Source organism: Pteronotus mesoamericanus, unplaced genomic scaffold (assembly GCF_021234165.1).
Source record: "Pteronotus mesoamericanus isolate MK-2021 breed Mesoamerican mustached bat unplaced genomic scaffold, CSHL_Meso_final contig_130, whole genome shotgun sequence".
Lineage (NCBI taxonomy): Eukaryota > Metazoa > Chordata > Mammalia > Chiroptera > Mormoopidae > Pteronotus > Pteronotus mesoamericanus.
The window spans coordinates 2,957,478-2,973,809 of NW_026555060.1; the positions used below are offsets into that span (position 1 = coordinate 2,957,478).

The following is a 16,332-nucleotide window of genomic DNA, read 5'->3' on the forward strand; positions in this document are numbered from 1 at the left end:
GTATAACTGGTAGTGAAATATTTTGACTATCAAAATAAGGCTGAATGACTTTGTGACAAAAATTTATATTCTTCTATATTGCAAAGATGACTTTGAACAGATTTTTTGTCTCAGAAATTGTGACAAATGTGAAGACCCAAATTATTCTAAAATTGGCAGCGTGCTACAACACACATTTCTTATCTCACACAATTTCTGAGGATCAGGAAACCAGGAGCAGTTTAGCTGGGTTTCCTGGGTCAGGGTCTCTCATGATGTTATAGCTATTACACAAAGATGTAATCATCTAAAGTCTTGACTAGAGCTATCACGTGGCCCACGCATATGGCTTTGGAGGGAAAAATTCTTTGTTGGCTCTTGGCAGGTCTCTGTTCTCATTGTGTAGGCCCTTCCTTAGGGTTGTTCTGAGCATGGCAGTTGGCTCCCCCCAGAACCAATGATCCGTGAGAGTGAGCAAGGAGGATGCCACAGTGACCTTATGACCTGGTCTCCAAAGTCAGGTGCTGTCAGTTTTGCTTTCCTCTATTCATTAAAATTGAGTCACTAAATCCAATCTGTTTTCAAGATGAGGAAGATTAGGCTATACCTCCTGAAAGAAGGAAGACACTATGGATGTATTTTAAAATTACCACAGAAGTGATGTTAATGTCTCATTTAAATAATGTATTTCAACATTTTTGCTTCTAGAATAACTGTTTATGTGTTCTTGCTACTTTTTGTTAGTAACTTTTAAATCATAGCTTTTCCACTTCTTGATTTAAAAGTAACACATGTTCATGAAAGAATATTTAGTAAATGTAGAAAAATGTAAAAAGGTGAACCATTAATAATTCTATAATCCAGACATAACCCCATTTAACATGTTATTTTTGGCTTGAGTTATATGTGTAAATATTACTGTTCACATACATATAAACAGATATTTTATGGATAGTGAATATGTTGGTATATTTTTATGTGTAGTCTTATTTAGATACATAAGAATTTACTCCCATAATTAAAATTTATTTGAAAACAATTCTAGTAGCTGCATAAGATTCCATAGGTAAATATTTCTTTTCTTTTCATCTTTTTTTCTATTTTTTACATTTAGCTATTTAATTCCTTTAACAATAAATAGGAAAATAGTAAATATATTTGCATAATGTCTTTGCATGTCTGATTATTTCAATATAAGATATTAAAACTAGTTATATAAACTTACTGCTAAATTGTTTTTTAAAAAAATTATATACACTTGTATTTCTATCAGTAGTTTGAGAACCCATCTTGTAATTTGTTGAGTGTTTAATATTATCACTTCTTAATCTTTACTAATTTTATAAACCAAAAAGTATATTTCACTTTTCTTTACTTTGTGTTTTGTTGACATGCCAGTTATTTTATTGTATCTCTGCTCCAAATTCATTTTTTACTGTCAGCTTTGCGAAGTAGATGTGTACCCTTTGAATATATTTTCTTTGCAGCGTGCATGCCATGATCTGTCAGTAGAGGGCACTGGAGAAACATAATACATCAACAGAAAGAAGTCAGGCTTTCCCCGATTCCTGTGGGCTGGCTGGCCGGGCTCTTGGGAACGTGACTTGTTTTCTCCACTGCTTCACCCAGAGTCGTTTCTGCAGTGCTAGTTGACAGTAAGGTGCAGCTTTCTCCAGCATTTGCTCCTCCAACGTCTTTTCCAATTTTTTATTGTGTTTGTGGTGCCATAGCCTGGAGTCTCAATGCAGGCCTGCGACTAGCTCAAATCATTGCTCTCTGCACCTTCTCCTCCACTTGGTGCATGTTCCTGTGGGGCTGGCCATCTGATGAGCCACGTCTTGCCTGACCTTTGTCCCATGCTGCCTAAAAGATGCCACAGAATGAAAACATACACAGAGTTGTACTAGGTTCCTTCAGAGGAGGCTCCTCCAGTTCTCAGTCCTAATAGCACCCCTCTTTCTCTGTGCCTACCCTGGAGCCTGGGCTTGCCTGTTCCTCCAACCTATTTCCTGGGGATCTTCAGACACAGACCCTATGTGATCTGAGCCTTGCACCTGCAGCGAAGTCCCAAGGCTCTCTGCACCCCTGCCTCCCAGAGGTTGTTCCTGCTTGCCCTATGGCCGTGGCCCTGCTCTGGCATGGGCAACCAGCCGACTCCTTTACCCAGTGGGTTGCAACCACACCTTCTTCTGTGAATCCTGAACCCTTCATACCAAGGTTTTCCTTTTTGGAGCCTCTTCCTCAGCATTAGGCTGGCCTTTAGGGTTCTCTTTCCATCTTTTGGTTATACTCCTATCATAAGTTAATAATTCTATATACTAAATACCCCCTGTTTAAATTACTGTGTGGCTTCTGTCTCCTGATTTGACACAGACCAATACAGTTGATCACTATTAAGATGCAACTTTTTTCGTACACTTAGTAGCCATCTGTATTTCTCCTTCTGTGATTTAACTTTTCATGTAAACTGCCTTTTTTTTCCCTATCCAACACTTGGTATTTCTCTTATGCATTCTGTAGACTTTCAATATATTAAAGAGAAATATTTTGTCATGTTTATGGCAGGTACATGATGCTACTTTAAGTTTTTTTAGGTACACTGAATTTTAACTGTTACATTTTTCTATTATTAATTGATAGGTGAAAGGATAAAGTTTTATGCAATGAAAAAAAACTTACTATGACTGAAAAGGTCGTAGCATATTTTTCCTCTCATCCACATTAGGTTTTGGTGACAGTGAGAAGTAATACTTTTGTCTTGAAAATGTTTCATAAACGAACTGGGTTTAGTACAGACAACTGTATTCCATAGTACATGTAATGTATTCAAACAGTTTAACACAACGTGTATGAGAAATCAAATAGAAGTAGTTTACAGAATGGAAGAAAGCTGCATACAACTGTTTAATACAGAGTTCATAAGTAGAATCATAGTTAAGACTTGTGGCATTCTCAGTGTTTTTTTCCAAATTGGTTTAGCAATGTGTAAATACCTTGAGCATTGTTTTTATAGAGTAAGATGTCTTGAGGAAAAAGAGCAGCACTCTAGAATCCTTGCCTAGCTTCTTCTGCTACAGATTTGCATTGTCTTTTGTATTCATTCACTAACAATGGTTATTACAGGCCAAGTCTTGGCTTAATAGCTGATTAAATATGTGAAGTCTCTGTGGTATCTATGTTTGGAAAAATAAAGAAAACTATTTTAACTGACCTAAAAAGATCTTTAAGAATATTTTTAAAAGTCCTCAGTAAAACAGCAAAAAAAAAAAAAAAAAGGGTAGGTGATCAGGTTGAGAAAATTACAGTTTGGATTTCTTAACAGAGTCCACAAGCTTTTCCTTCCCAACGGACCAAGCGTTCTGATGTTACATATATCACCAAAAGTCACCTATCTACACAAAGGCAGTTCTAGATTTTGTGAAAATACTAGAATTTTCAAAGAGCTGTAAGACAGTGTTACCATCAGATTTCTTGGTGGGGTAAGAATATGATTCTGTTTTATTTCAAGAGCTGGCAGCTTTTACTTCTGAATCATTTCTGAGAGTTGGTTGTTGATATTCCAGTTCTCTTGACAGTTCAGGCTAAAAGATGTTTAAACTGTATCATATTGAAGGCACCATTTAAATTCCAGTACATTGAGTGTTTTACTATAAAGGCTATTTGGAATACACAGTATCCAAGCTTACTTCAGTTACTGAAACTAAATTCAAGCTCATTTCAGTCCAACTGTGAACCCTAGTGAACCTGATCATCTCAAAGAGAGACAATCTTTTTCAATATTCAATTTCCTACACATTCAAGTTTATATATATTTGTATGAATGGAAGTACAGGAAATGTGCACTCATCAAATAGTAACATCTCTCTGATTTTGCTGGAGTTTTGGCAAGAAGGGCCTGTACTACTAAACTGTCGTCTCTGTTTTTACTACCTGTTTCCTTTGAAGACATTTCAGTATAATAGCCTTTTCTGTATTGAATCTGAAAATGAAAAGGAGAAAAATAATATTAAAATTTGGACACATTTTGTGCATTGAACCTGTTAAAGGAGCAAGCACCTAGCATGCATGTTCTTGGCTTACTTTGTCATTATTCTTTGAATCTCTCTTTTTTCTTCTTCATGTAATCTTTGAAGGATAGATTCCAGGAGAGAAAGATGAAAGTTAATGTACTGAGCCACCTGAAAAACATACACACACACACACACAAAGAGAAAGCAGAGCATTTATGCGAGAGATACTAAGTTAGGAGGAAGCAAAGGCAGATTCAGGGTGATGGTATTCATACATCACTGCTAATCTCTTCTGTATCTTTATCCATGAGGAAAATGCGAGCATTCTCTTTGGAAGGTCCCTGTAGGAGCCTATGCAGTAGTGGAATGTCTGTCTTCTTTAGCCGCCTCCTTTCTGCCAATGAAAACAAGAACAAACTACAATCAAGAATCCATACCAGAGAAAAAGAAGAAAGATAATATGGTCATTTCTTTTCTTTTTTTTATTTTAGCTCACTGTGAAAGATATAAAAATACTCCCCCCCCAAAAACAACAAACAAACCCATGTACAAAATGAGGCACACACTCAAAATATTTACACTGAAATTAAAACCTTTAAATGAACTAAAAATAGACTTCTTTCTCTTGTCACCCCACAAAGCTTGACTCAGAGGATTTAACTTGCCTTTGGTTAGTATGTTCAGACAAATCTCCAGCCCCATTTATGCCTTTCATCAAACAACACAGTACAAAATTTCTTTATAATTTTTCATTCATTCATTTAATAAATATTTATTAATACTTTCCTACTTCAGTTAATGTAATTCCATCTTTCTAGTTATTCAGGTTCAACACTTTGTAATTATCTTCAATTCTTCCTTTCTCTTTTACTCCACATCCAATCCTTGGATATTCCTTAAACATATTCAGAATCTTTTGATATTGGAGTATTTTTATTATTTCATTCATCTGTAGGCTTCATCCATTCAGCCACGATAATGAGATAAGAAAGAAAATAACTTCCAATTTTGTATATTCCCAGAACTTCTAATTTCCAAGAATTATATATAAATACTACCACAAAAGCACCTTTAGCTTTCTGTCAAAGTAGCTTTCACACCTGTGATTTTATTTTTATCACAATGTAGCATGAACAGTAGTGCCCTTATTTTCATCTTATTTCCTCCCTCCTTCTTTCCTTAAATATTTTTAAGTTCCTACTATGTGTCAGGCATTTCCGTATAGTTCTTGGTACACTGTAGAACAAAACAAAGTAAAACCAGACCTTACATTCTAGTGAATGATACAAATAATAAGAATAATAAAACGTTCTATATGCCAGTGATAAGTATTCAGAAGAAAAATAAAGCTAGGAATAAATGGAATAAACTGTGGATGTTTGTGTGTGAGTATGTGTATACAGAGGAGAAATTTGCAATTATCGATAGGGTGACTGGGGAAGACCTCAATGAACAAATAACATTTGAGTAAAGACATAAAATAGATGAGGATGGAATCATGAAGGTATTTGGGGAAGTGTGTTCTAAATACAGTGAGTAAACAGGTAAAGCACCCTGGAGGCAGCACATGCCTAATGCCTTCAAAGAGCAACAAGGGACCGGGATAGTGCGCATGAACATAGGGGAGAACATAGGGGTGGGGGCGGTTAGTAAAAGATGCAGAGAAGTAATGAGTTTACTGTAAAAGCCCTGGCTTTTACTGTGAGAAGAGAGACCACTGAAGGATTTGAGAAGAGGTTCGTATCCCATGATCTGACTTACGTTGTTAATAGACAATCTCTCTGCTATGTTGAAATAGACTAAAGGGGAAAGGGTAGACCAGTTAGGTCTTTTTACATCACCATCTATCTGTAAAATAAATTCCTTTGGGCTCTTAAAAGTTCCAAGAGTTAGAACTGTTCCCATCCGTTGGCTGGACTCATCCGAGGGAAAAAGTCAAGAGAGGGTCTAGAACACAGAAGCCCACAATTGAAGTGACATTATCTATTCCTATTTCCACAAAGTCAGAGTCCATTGCCTTAGTTCCTCTACCATTCCTGAAGCAATAGGGAACCCTGACAATTTGGCCCCTCTCAATAACCCTTTTTTTGACCTCTGTATCTTATGTTAACTTGGTTTTGCATCTTCAATTTGTTCTATTCGGGATATTATAGAGCAAGGTTTCTTGCTTCATGATTTTGCTTCATGGTTGCCTGGGATAATTATTGGAAATACATATTCTTAAACTGTCTCCAGATCTGGAGGGTCTTGAGAATATGTTTTTTAAATGAACTCTCCAGGTAAGTCTAAAGTGCACTACAATTTGAGAAACACTGTTATAGATTATGGGTCTAGTAGATAAAAGTATTAAAATGCAGCTATCTTTATTTTCCAGATTACTACTCAGACAGGCACTATATACTGCATTTTTTCCTCTAATGATTATCTTCAGTCCTTGATTTTATGTACAAGAAATTTTGACACAAAATATAAAAGGAAACATGATATTTACAGATAAGATTTTAAAAACCTACATTTTTACAGTAAAAATGGACATTTTTTTCTGATTATACAAATAACACATGCTATTGAGTAAGGAAAATGGGGTACAAAATTTCAGTTATCAAAAAAATAAGTTCTGAAGCCCTACCATGCAGCATGGTGACTATAGTTAAGAATATGGTATTGCACACTTGAAAGTACCTCAGAGTAAATATGAAACATTCTCACCACAAGGAAAAAAATTTATATAAAGTGATAAGTATGTTGATTATATTGATATTGGTCATCATTTCACAATGTATATATGTGTCAAATCATTATGTTGTATATTTCAAATATGTACAATTATATTTGTCAATTATTCCCAATTATTTTTCAATAAAGTCCAAACACACAGACACATACACATATACACTCTTGTAATTGAAACTACAAAGTACAAGGCAGAAAGTAGAAGTCACCTAGGATCCCAGAACTCTAAGACAATCAGCATTTGTATCATCTGAGTACCATCCCTTCATATATCTCTTTATACCCAAAACATACAATCCATAAAGACGGTAATATACTAAAATAATAAAATACAATAAAAGTAGTGATATTTTATTGTAGACATTATTTTCTAATCATGGTATTTTTTATTCCATCCCTTTTCCCGATCATATGATCATATATACCACATATTGAAATAGGTATTTCTCATTTTTTTAAATAAAAATAGGATCCTAGATAAACATTTTAGGCATCTTGCATTTTTCATTTAATGCATATTATAGAATTTTCTCCATTCAGCTGGTGTAATTCTTACGCATTCTATTTAATGTCTAATAATCGCTTATTTAATCATTCCCCTAGGATGAATAACTTTAGTTTTTGTCATTATAAACAGCCTTGCACACAAACCTGTAGGTACTTGTGTTTTTATTTTTGTGAAATAAATTATCACCAATGGGATTGCTGGGATAAAGAATACATGTATATACTGTAAATTTTAATAAATACTGCTATAGTGAATTCTGAAAAAGGAGAGATAGTTATCTTTCCACCAGAATTGTATGGAAGTAATTTTACCTTTATCTACACTAGCCAGAGGTAGAATCATTAAAAAGAATTTTGCCAACCTGAGAAGTGTGAGATAATATTGCATCCTGGATTGAATATGTGTTTTCTCGACCACTGCAGTTCTTTGAATGCTTGTATTTCCTTTAGTTTAAGCCTTTTCCTAAAAAACTCTTTATTGTTCATTTTAATTTTTTAATCTTTAAATTGCTTTATCATACTTTTTTCTATTTTTACTAAGAACCCTTTGATATTTTAGGCGCTTATCTTTTTTCCTGATATCCTTCATAAATTACTGCTTATATCTTTTACATGTTTCTACCTCTTTATACCTTTCAATGTTTTTCCTAAACTAGAATATGAGTATATACATCCTTAGAATTTTTAAAAATGTATATGTATATTTCTTATGTTTAAGCTTTCAAGTGATAAGGACTTTAATTTTGTATATGTTTGGAGATCCAGCTTTAATTTTCTTACAGTTATTCTGACATCAAAATATATTATTTTGTTTATTCATTTCTGGCTTAAACATTCTGACATTTCAATTATTAACCTGGGATATTTCTACATTCTAACATTTCAATTTTTTCCATTTTGCGGTTTTCAAAAATTTGAGCATTGCCTTCAGTTTTCTCTAATCTCTCACTAGCTGCTTCCAGCCCCCCACATGCAACGCTATCCCAATGCCCTAGTTCCAACATTTTACCCCCTACCACTGACTTCTGACTGTCTCTCTACTGAGGAAAAATGACACTCCTACAGTGTGTCAGACACTCTGCTAAGAAAGAGTTAATGACAAGATCAGAGAAAAATGATATGCAATGATGACTCCAATAAAATTACAGTGAGAAGGAAGAACCAAAAAGAAGGCAGTACAGAGATCAGTAATGGCTTAAATGCTCAACAATTACTGGAAAAGTTGTTGGGAAACTTCAAGGATTCTTGAGGGCTCTAATCCCCATTCAGGTAATTGAGTGTTTGGCCAAGTAGCAAATTCTTTTGTATTACAAAGTTTTCTAGGATACCTGATTCTTTGGTTCTTCTAGAACATCCTCCCCTCCTTTCTTTCTTCCCTCCCTTTCTTCCACAGAATGAAGCAAACTGCACCGCTGCCTCCCCTGTGGGTAGAAAACTGTAACTCATGGAAGACATGTACAAAGAACACTCAGACTTTCTTACCTCCTGTTGCAAAAATAATGTAAAGTGCAAAGTCCTGGGCACTGTTTTCAATCTGTCAGTAGAAAAAAATGAACAGACATGAATTTTTTGTTGTCATATGATGTTTTCTAAGCCAACCAGACCCAAATAGGTATCAATCTTCTCACATCCATTTTTTACTTTTAGACATAAAACCTTCTCTGCTCCCTGGGAATAATGTAATTTCTCCGGGCACAATTAATAAAAGGTGTCATACATAGGAAAGAATTCTTCAGAACTGAACATTGAATTTAGATTTACATGTTCGTAGGTCTTTTTCAGAAGAGAGAATTTATGTGTCTACAGTTAAATTATATACAAGATATTTATACCTCAGTTCAGTCATAAAATTACCTTAAATTTTTGAAGAAGTTGCTTTATTACTTCTTCAGTGTTCATGATACTGTTTACTCTGACCTTAGTTTCTGATCCAAAGGATGGAGTGAAAATTGATGTCTTAAAAAAAAAAAGACATATGTCTTAAAATTACAGCAAGGTTACAACAGTTAATATTTTGAAACTGGCCTTCTTTGGGCAAAAGAAATAAAATAAAATAAAAATCTAAGATCACCAGTATAAAAAACTTGTTTCCTTGTTTTTGCTTTCTTTGTTGTTGTTGAGTATCATGTCTCCTTGTAAGTGGCCTTATATTGTTTCTAGAGTAAATTAGGTAAAACATAATTTGGCCATTTTCAAAATATTTTCACCAGATAATCACACCACTTTTTAGCATAATTTAAGATTTCAAAATAAGTTAACTGTTATAATTACACACAATTGGTAGGAATGCAGATTGATGCAGACATTGTGAAGAGCAGTATGGAGATACCTAAAAGTTAAAAATGGATCTGCCATTTGACCAAGTGATTCTACTTATGTGAACATATCTAAAGGAATCTAAAGCACTGATTTGAAAGAACATAAGCACCCCTATGTTCATTTGCAGCATTATTTACAATCACCAAGATATGGAAGCAGCCCAAGAGTCCATCAGTAGATGAGTGAATAAAACAACTATGGGACATAACAGAATACTACTTGGCCATTAAAAAAATAAATCTTACCCTTTGCGACAGCATGGATGGAACTGGAGAACATTATACTAAGTGAAAGATGCCAGTCAGAGAAAGACAAATACCATATGATTTCACTCATATGTGGAATCTAACGAACAAACTGAACAAGGAAAATGGGGACAGAATCATAGATGGTGAGCAGGATAACAGCTAGTATGCGGGGTAGTTTAGGGGGTGGAGGGACTAAGCGAGAAGGAAAACTAACTCATGGACATGGACAGAGTGTGGTGATTATGGAGGGGTGGGGGGTTTATGGGGACTAAATGGTAATGAAAAAATACAATAAAAGAATGGAAAAGAAATAGAAAAACATTTTTTTTTAAAAAGTGAAAAAGTTGAGTTTCCAAGATAAAAAGAAAGAAAGAAAAAAGAAAGAAAGAAAGAAAGAAAAGAAAAGAAAAGAAAAAAGAAAAGAAAAGAAAAGAAAGAAAAGTAACATGAACAGGCTTTTTCAAACTGACGTGCCACACTTTCCTCCTGCACAGAAATAATTGTTTTTAGTTTGAACCATATGAAATCACTCCTTTTTGATTGGTCATAAATGATCCGATTTTGGCAATTTCTTATGGTTCAGGTTATATCTCAGCTGAGGATTGAGGTAAAAGTGCTACCACTTGAAGCTCTAGAACAATATGGGGTCTGTTCAGAAAGCATTCAGCCATATATTATAAAAATAGAGGCACTTATTAAAGAAGATACAAGATACAAGAAACATTGTACATAGGACAACGATGCCTCAGCCCCCTTCAAAGTAGGCATCTGGCCTCACACAGTTCTTCCAGTTGCCATCAGCTCTTTGGTTGTATTTTCATGAATCTCATTGACGGTCTGAAATCTCTTCCCTTTCAAAGGTGATTTTAGTTTTGGGAAAAGCCAGAAGTCACAGGGCAAAAAATCTGGGCTATAGTGGGCTGAGTCATCTGGGTGATTTGCTGTTTCACAAAAACACTCTGCATGAGATGTGATACATGAGCAGGTGCGTTACTGCAATGAAGCTGCCAATCACCAGCTGTGGCCTTCTGAATCCTGCAAATAGTCTCCACAGAGGAATGTTCAAGCCTAATACAAAATTTGATGCAAATTCATTGCTCTACTTGCTTAGTCATTGTGAATTTGATGGCCACACAGTACACGTGCTAACTTAGTGGCACCTACCGTCCCTACTGACTAGTACAGTGAAGTTGTCATTGTTCACACATGCACTTTCCAGTCCATTCCCCTTGGCTACCAGGTTACATCAAGGTCACACAAATAATTCTTGTTATATTAATAATGGCTGGGCTTTTTTGGACAGACCTTGTATGATTCGATATCTTCATAGAATTTGTCAATAGAACTAGATTAAGATTCAGGAGACCTAGTGTCTACTAATTCCAACTTTCTCAACTCACTTAAAATTGAGAACTGAAGGAGCCTCAGTGATTTCATTTATAAAATAAGAGAGTAGGACTAGAGGATCTCTAAGACCTTCTCATGTGCCTACATACAGAATTTGAAATAATGTTTTTCAGAGTTTTATTTTACAATAACATTCTTTATATCAGTTTTGTTGGCCAAAACATATAATACAATCCTATTAAAAATTATTTCTTATTGCATGGATAGAAATATAGTACAGGTCAAGTCATATTCATAACTTATCTACAAATATCACAGTATAAGCTCTAATGTGGGTGTTATCCACAGGCTAACAATATTGGCATTATTAAGAAGTTTCATGGTATAAAAACACATTTAAAGACTAAATCAAGTTTATAGATGCTCATAATTACATACCCATTGATAGAGTGCTTTGGGTTTTGGGGTTTTCTTTTTCTTTTTCTGTTAGTTATTAGTGCATGACATTTGTATAAAATACTTGCAGTCCCAGCTTGATCTCTTTCAATCAACAACAATAAAGGTAATGTAAATTGAGTTCTTTTCTTCCCTTGTGTTAGGCACTGTGCTTAACTCACCTTTTTTAAATTTAATCCCATCAACAACTTTGTGACAGAGGAAGGATGAAGAAACTAAGGCTAAGAGATTGAGTAAATTTTTAACTTTGCTCAGCAAGAATTTGACATCAGGTCATCAAGCTGACACTCGAGCGCGCTGACTCATTGAACCACTGTACACACAGCTAACTTAGTGACAATTTCATTTTTATCACAGGAGATCCCCTATGGAAGCCAATCATTTGGTACAATATGACTTTCACAGCTTTCTTAAAGAAACACAGGTTAACACAGGTCACCTCACAAGATGACCACACACAGCATAATTCTGAGAAGAAACCAGTGAAATCTGTAGCTGTACATGGTTGGGCACTGTCTCAGTTACTTTGTGGCCAGGAGGATAACTCTTGAACAACAACAACAACAAAGTCTAGTTTGAACAAAGAATTCAGATGAGAGGTTTGTTCCCATCAGCCTCCAACGGCACCAATACTGATAACCTCACAAGGATGGAAGAAGAAGGAATAAGGTAAAAAGGCCTACAGAAAAATGCTTAAGATAAGTAAATCAATGTTTTGAATCAAAGGGCTTAGAATAGTGCCTGGCACAGGGTAACTACCTTTGAAGTATTTGTGCCATGAATGGATGAATAATTGTTAAAATACATGACATGAAAAATATTTGTTTTAGAAAAATGGTATGTTTTCTACCTTCAGTACAGTGAAATGTCTTACAAATAGCATGGAAAGGCACATGTAAATTAAACACATTAAGTGAAAAATCAGAATACAAGTGATACCTAAATTACAGCTACATTTGTATAAAAAATGACGTGTGATTGTGCAAGATCTGGAAGAGAACATACAAAATGAGACCTTTGATTTATTATAGTAAATAGAACTTTTGAGAAATTTAAATGTTACTTAAATATTAATGTTTTATGTACAATTTTTTTTTTGCCCATGTCCTGAGCTCCTTCCTGGCAGGAGCATCAGTGGATTCATTTTTATATTTCCAATGCTTGGCACAGTACCTGCCACTTAGATAGGGTTCATCCATCATCTAAGAATTTGGGTTCTGGAGTAAGACAAAGCTGCGTTCAAGTTCAAAGTTACTACTTAAAAGCAGTGAGACCTAAGACAAATGACAAATTGCTTCACCTTTGTGAATCTCAATGAACTCACATGTAAAGAAGGGAAAATAATGGCCACTACTTCATAGTATTGTTACAGTGATTAATGAGGAAATTCATCAAAATCGATTTAAAACCTAATACACAGAGAATATGCAGCCAATATTAGATATACTAGTACTGTTGTTATTGTTAGCCTAATAGACAACACTATTTTAAATGACACCAATAGAATTATAACTCACTTCATGGTTATAGAAGTGTCCATTAATAGAAGCTCTATGTCTCTGTCTGTCTTTTCGGTCCATCATTGGAGGCTTCGTCCTTTTTCTCACCAGGGCTGCTTCACTCATGGTCCTATAGAGCAATGGAGATTTTGGCTCTTCATCTGCATGAGGCTTCAGAGTGCTGCTGTGATAAAATAAATAATCTGGGAAGAATAAAGATGATAAGGCCATATCATTTAGCCGCCCACCTCTTTGCATCCTGGGTGGATTTGTATATATATTTAATAAGTAAATATGTAGTTCAGCAACGGTCTCTAATGCTTTGAAACAGTGGGAAAATGGCAATGTTCTCATGTAGGAAGAGAGCCTGCTGCTGGGAGCTTACCTAAAGACTTTAAATAATTTTCTATTGTAAATATAAGATAGTTCATCTTCCTCTAGCACTGGTCCTAAAATACAGGTAGATTTTTGTGTTATCTTTGGTGTCAAGATATTGAGATTCTGCTAGATTTAGATGACAATTTTTTTCCAAGTGGTTAATTGAAAAGATCCTTATCTAAAAGATGTCAAGAGACCATAAGACAAAGATAAGGGAATGCTGGAAGAAACACTCTGTTTGTTACAGAATATGGTTTGTTACAGTGACAGCAGAGGAAGCTGAATTAATAATAGTTTGGGAAAAAAACAGCTAAACAACAGAAGTTTTTGGTAGACTCAGGAAGATAACCCCAAAAGGAACCCTTGTTCGGTATGAAGCCAGCTTGTTAACATCACTACCCAGGAACATAACCCACCTCCGTCTCAGCCACCTTCCTTCTTGGATCTCTGCATATTCATAAAAACAAAATCCATGTAAAATACAGTATCACACTGGACATTTAGTAGAGTTTCAACCAGTGATAATCACTGATGTTATTACATCACATAATTATTGTTATAACTACTGATGTTACTTGTTATAGAAGCTGGCATTTTCAATTGGTTTGGCATGGCCTGACATAAAAAACTACTGAGTATAATAAATGATCCTAATCCTTGAGGAAAATATTGAACAATTTTATGAACATAAACTTTGTTAAAGTCTCCCTAAAAATCTGGGTTCTGGAGTCATTCCTAAGTGACAAAATATAATTTTTAAAATCACTGTATTTTTAAATAGCTAAGTAACGTTCTTAAACATCATACCAGAACTACAGTGATTTAAGTCAGTGTGCTCCTATGAGCCTTTCTTAAAAACATAAAATAGTTTATTATGTAGTGGTATATAAACTGGTAAATTTTGGAGAAATAGTTATGATTTGTGCATTAAAATATCTTCATTAATAACTGTTTGACACTGACCTTCCTGGGGATTCATTGCTTCAGACACTGGAATCTGGTTCCTGTCCAGTTCACTAATATTATGAAGGTCGTCAAATTCTCCCCAGCGTGTCATTCCCCTGAAAAATAATAAGTCTTATAAATGACATCAATTTCATTTATTGTGAGGTCTATGATGTTTTTCAGACTTAGAGTATTTATATTAGTACTGTGGGCCTCTGTAGATAGATACATCATCCTAGTTTATAACAATTTTACATTATTAAAATAATATTTATACCAGAGTGCTAAGCATGTATTTTAAATACTTTATTTATTATAGACATATCTTGACACAATAATTCAGTTACACACTGAAACACAAGGTTATATATATTTTGTAAAATGCATGCGCAAATAGAATTAGGAGGAACCAACATAATCCATTGTTATAAGAGGCCTTACAATGCTCTTAAAAGAGTTTAGACACAAGTGTACATTCTTCCAACATGCACTGAGTTCCTGTTTTTTTTCTTCAAAGGATTGTAGGTAAAGCAGCTCCAAAATAGTAAGATGGTGCCCATCTTTTAGGCCTTGACTAGTATGAAGAATGCAATTTGCAAAGAATGAAGGTGTATGGAAAGTTCTTTCCTAGAAAAACATGATTTCTATGGATACTAACAATTGTCAATGCATTCAAATGCCTGGAATAAATAAAACTGAGCCACTGCTTATTTTTTCCATGTGAGCCAATACTCATCTTTTTTTTCTTTTTTTAAAAAATCTGGCCTTAGACAAGCTACTTATCTTCTATGTGTCATTTCTATAAAATGGGGATGATAACAGTATGGGCTAGGATAAGGTGGTTGAGAAAATTGAATTAATGTGTATAAAAGTCTTAAAACAGTATCCAACACATACTAAGCACCCAATATGTGTTAAATGATTATAATCATTCTCATCTTCACTGTCAACCTCATCATAATCGCCATTAACTGTATCTACTTCATGATGACCCAGAAACCATTAGAGACCCAACTTATTCCAGGATCTCTCTAGGTTAATGGATACTATTATTAATAGGACCAGCCTTAGTTTTACAAGTTTCTTTCAAAATGTCTATTTTCCTTATGACCAAAAAGTATTCACCCATAATGAATTTGTGGCATTAACTCTGGTAGAAACAAAAAAATACTTATTAATACTAGTGGTCAATGCCTATAAATTAATAGACATGATACATCACATAAAGTGAAGGATAAAAATCACAAGATCCTATCAATAGATGCAGAAAAAGCATTTGATGAACTCCAGCACTCATTTTTGATGAAAACACTCAGCAAGTTGGAATAGAGGAAACATACTTCAACAAAGGCCATAGATGGCAAACTCACAGCTAACATCATACTCAATGGGCAAAAACTAAAAGCATTTCCCTTAAGATCAGGAGCAAGACATATTTGACAAAGGAGGCAAGAACATACAACTAGTTAAAGCTAGTCTATTAAAAAAATGGTGTCAGGAAAATTGGACAGATATGTGCAAAAACACATGAAAATAGACTGCCTTCTTACACCATACACAAGAATAAACTCAAAATGGATTACAGACTTAAATGTAAGACCTGAAACCATAAAATCCTAGAAGAAAACACAGGCAGTAAAATCTCAGACATTTCTCATAGCAATATTTTTTTCTACTATGTTATCTCAAGCAGGGGAAGCAAACAAAAAATAAACAAAAGGGACTACATCAAACTAAAATCTTTTTGCACAGCAAACGAAAACAGCAACAAAATGAAAAGATAACCCTTGAATGGGAGAACATATTTGCCAATGATGCATTTGATAAGGGGTTAATTTCTAAAATTTATAAAGAACTTATAAAACTCAACACCAAAAAACAAATGACCCATTTTAAAAATGGGTAAAGGAC

At 34.6% G+C, this 16,332-nt stretch overlaps 1 protein-coding gene across 2 annotated transcripts in view; it reads right to left on the reverse strand.

Annotated features, from left to right (window-relative positions):
* Window positions 1–1,739: 1,739 nt before the first annotated feature.
* RASSF6 (Ras association domain family member 6) overlaps window positions 1,740–16,332 on the reverse strand; it is a 54,154-nt gene continuing 39,561 nt past the window's right edge. Inside the window, exons 4-10 of one of the 2 annotated variants that reach the window (XM_054591556.1) lie at window positions 14,440–14,537; window positions 13,117–13,301; window positions 9,084–9,185; window positions 8,712–8,763; window positions 4,265–4,383; window positions 4,060–4,157; window positions 1,740–3,958 (exon numbers count right to left, since the gene is read on the reverse strand). In XM_054591556.1, coding sequence (XP_054447531.1) covers window positions 3,883–3,958; window positions 4,060–4,157; window positions 4,265–4,383; window positions 8,712–8,763; window positions 9,084–9,185; window positions 13,117–13,301; window positions 14,440–14,537 — 730 coding nt within the window. In that variant the 3' untranslated portion in view covers window positions 1,740–3,882. The remainder of the gene's footprint in view (window positions 3,959–4,059; window positions 4,158–4,264; window positions 4,384–8,711; window positions 8,764–9,083; window positions 9,186–13,116; window positions 13,302–14,439; window positions 14,538–16,332) is intronic. The other variant, XM_054591561.1, reaches the window with a different exon arrangement.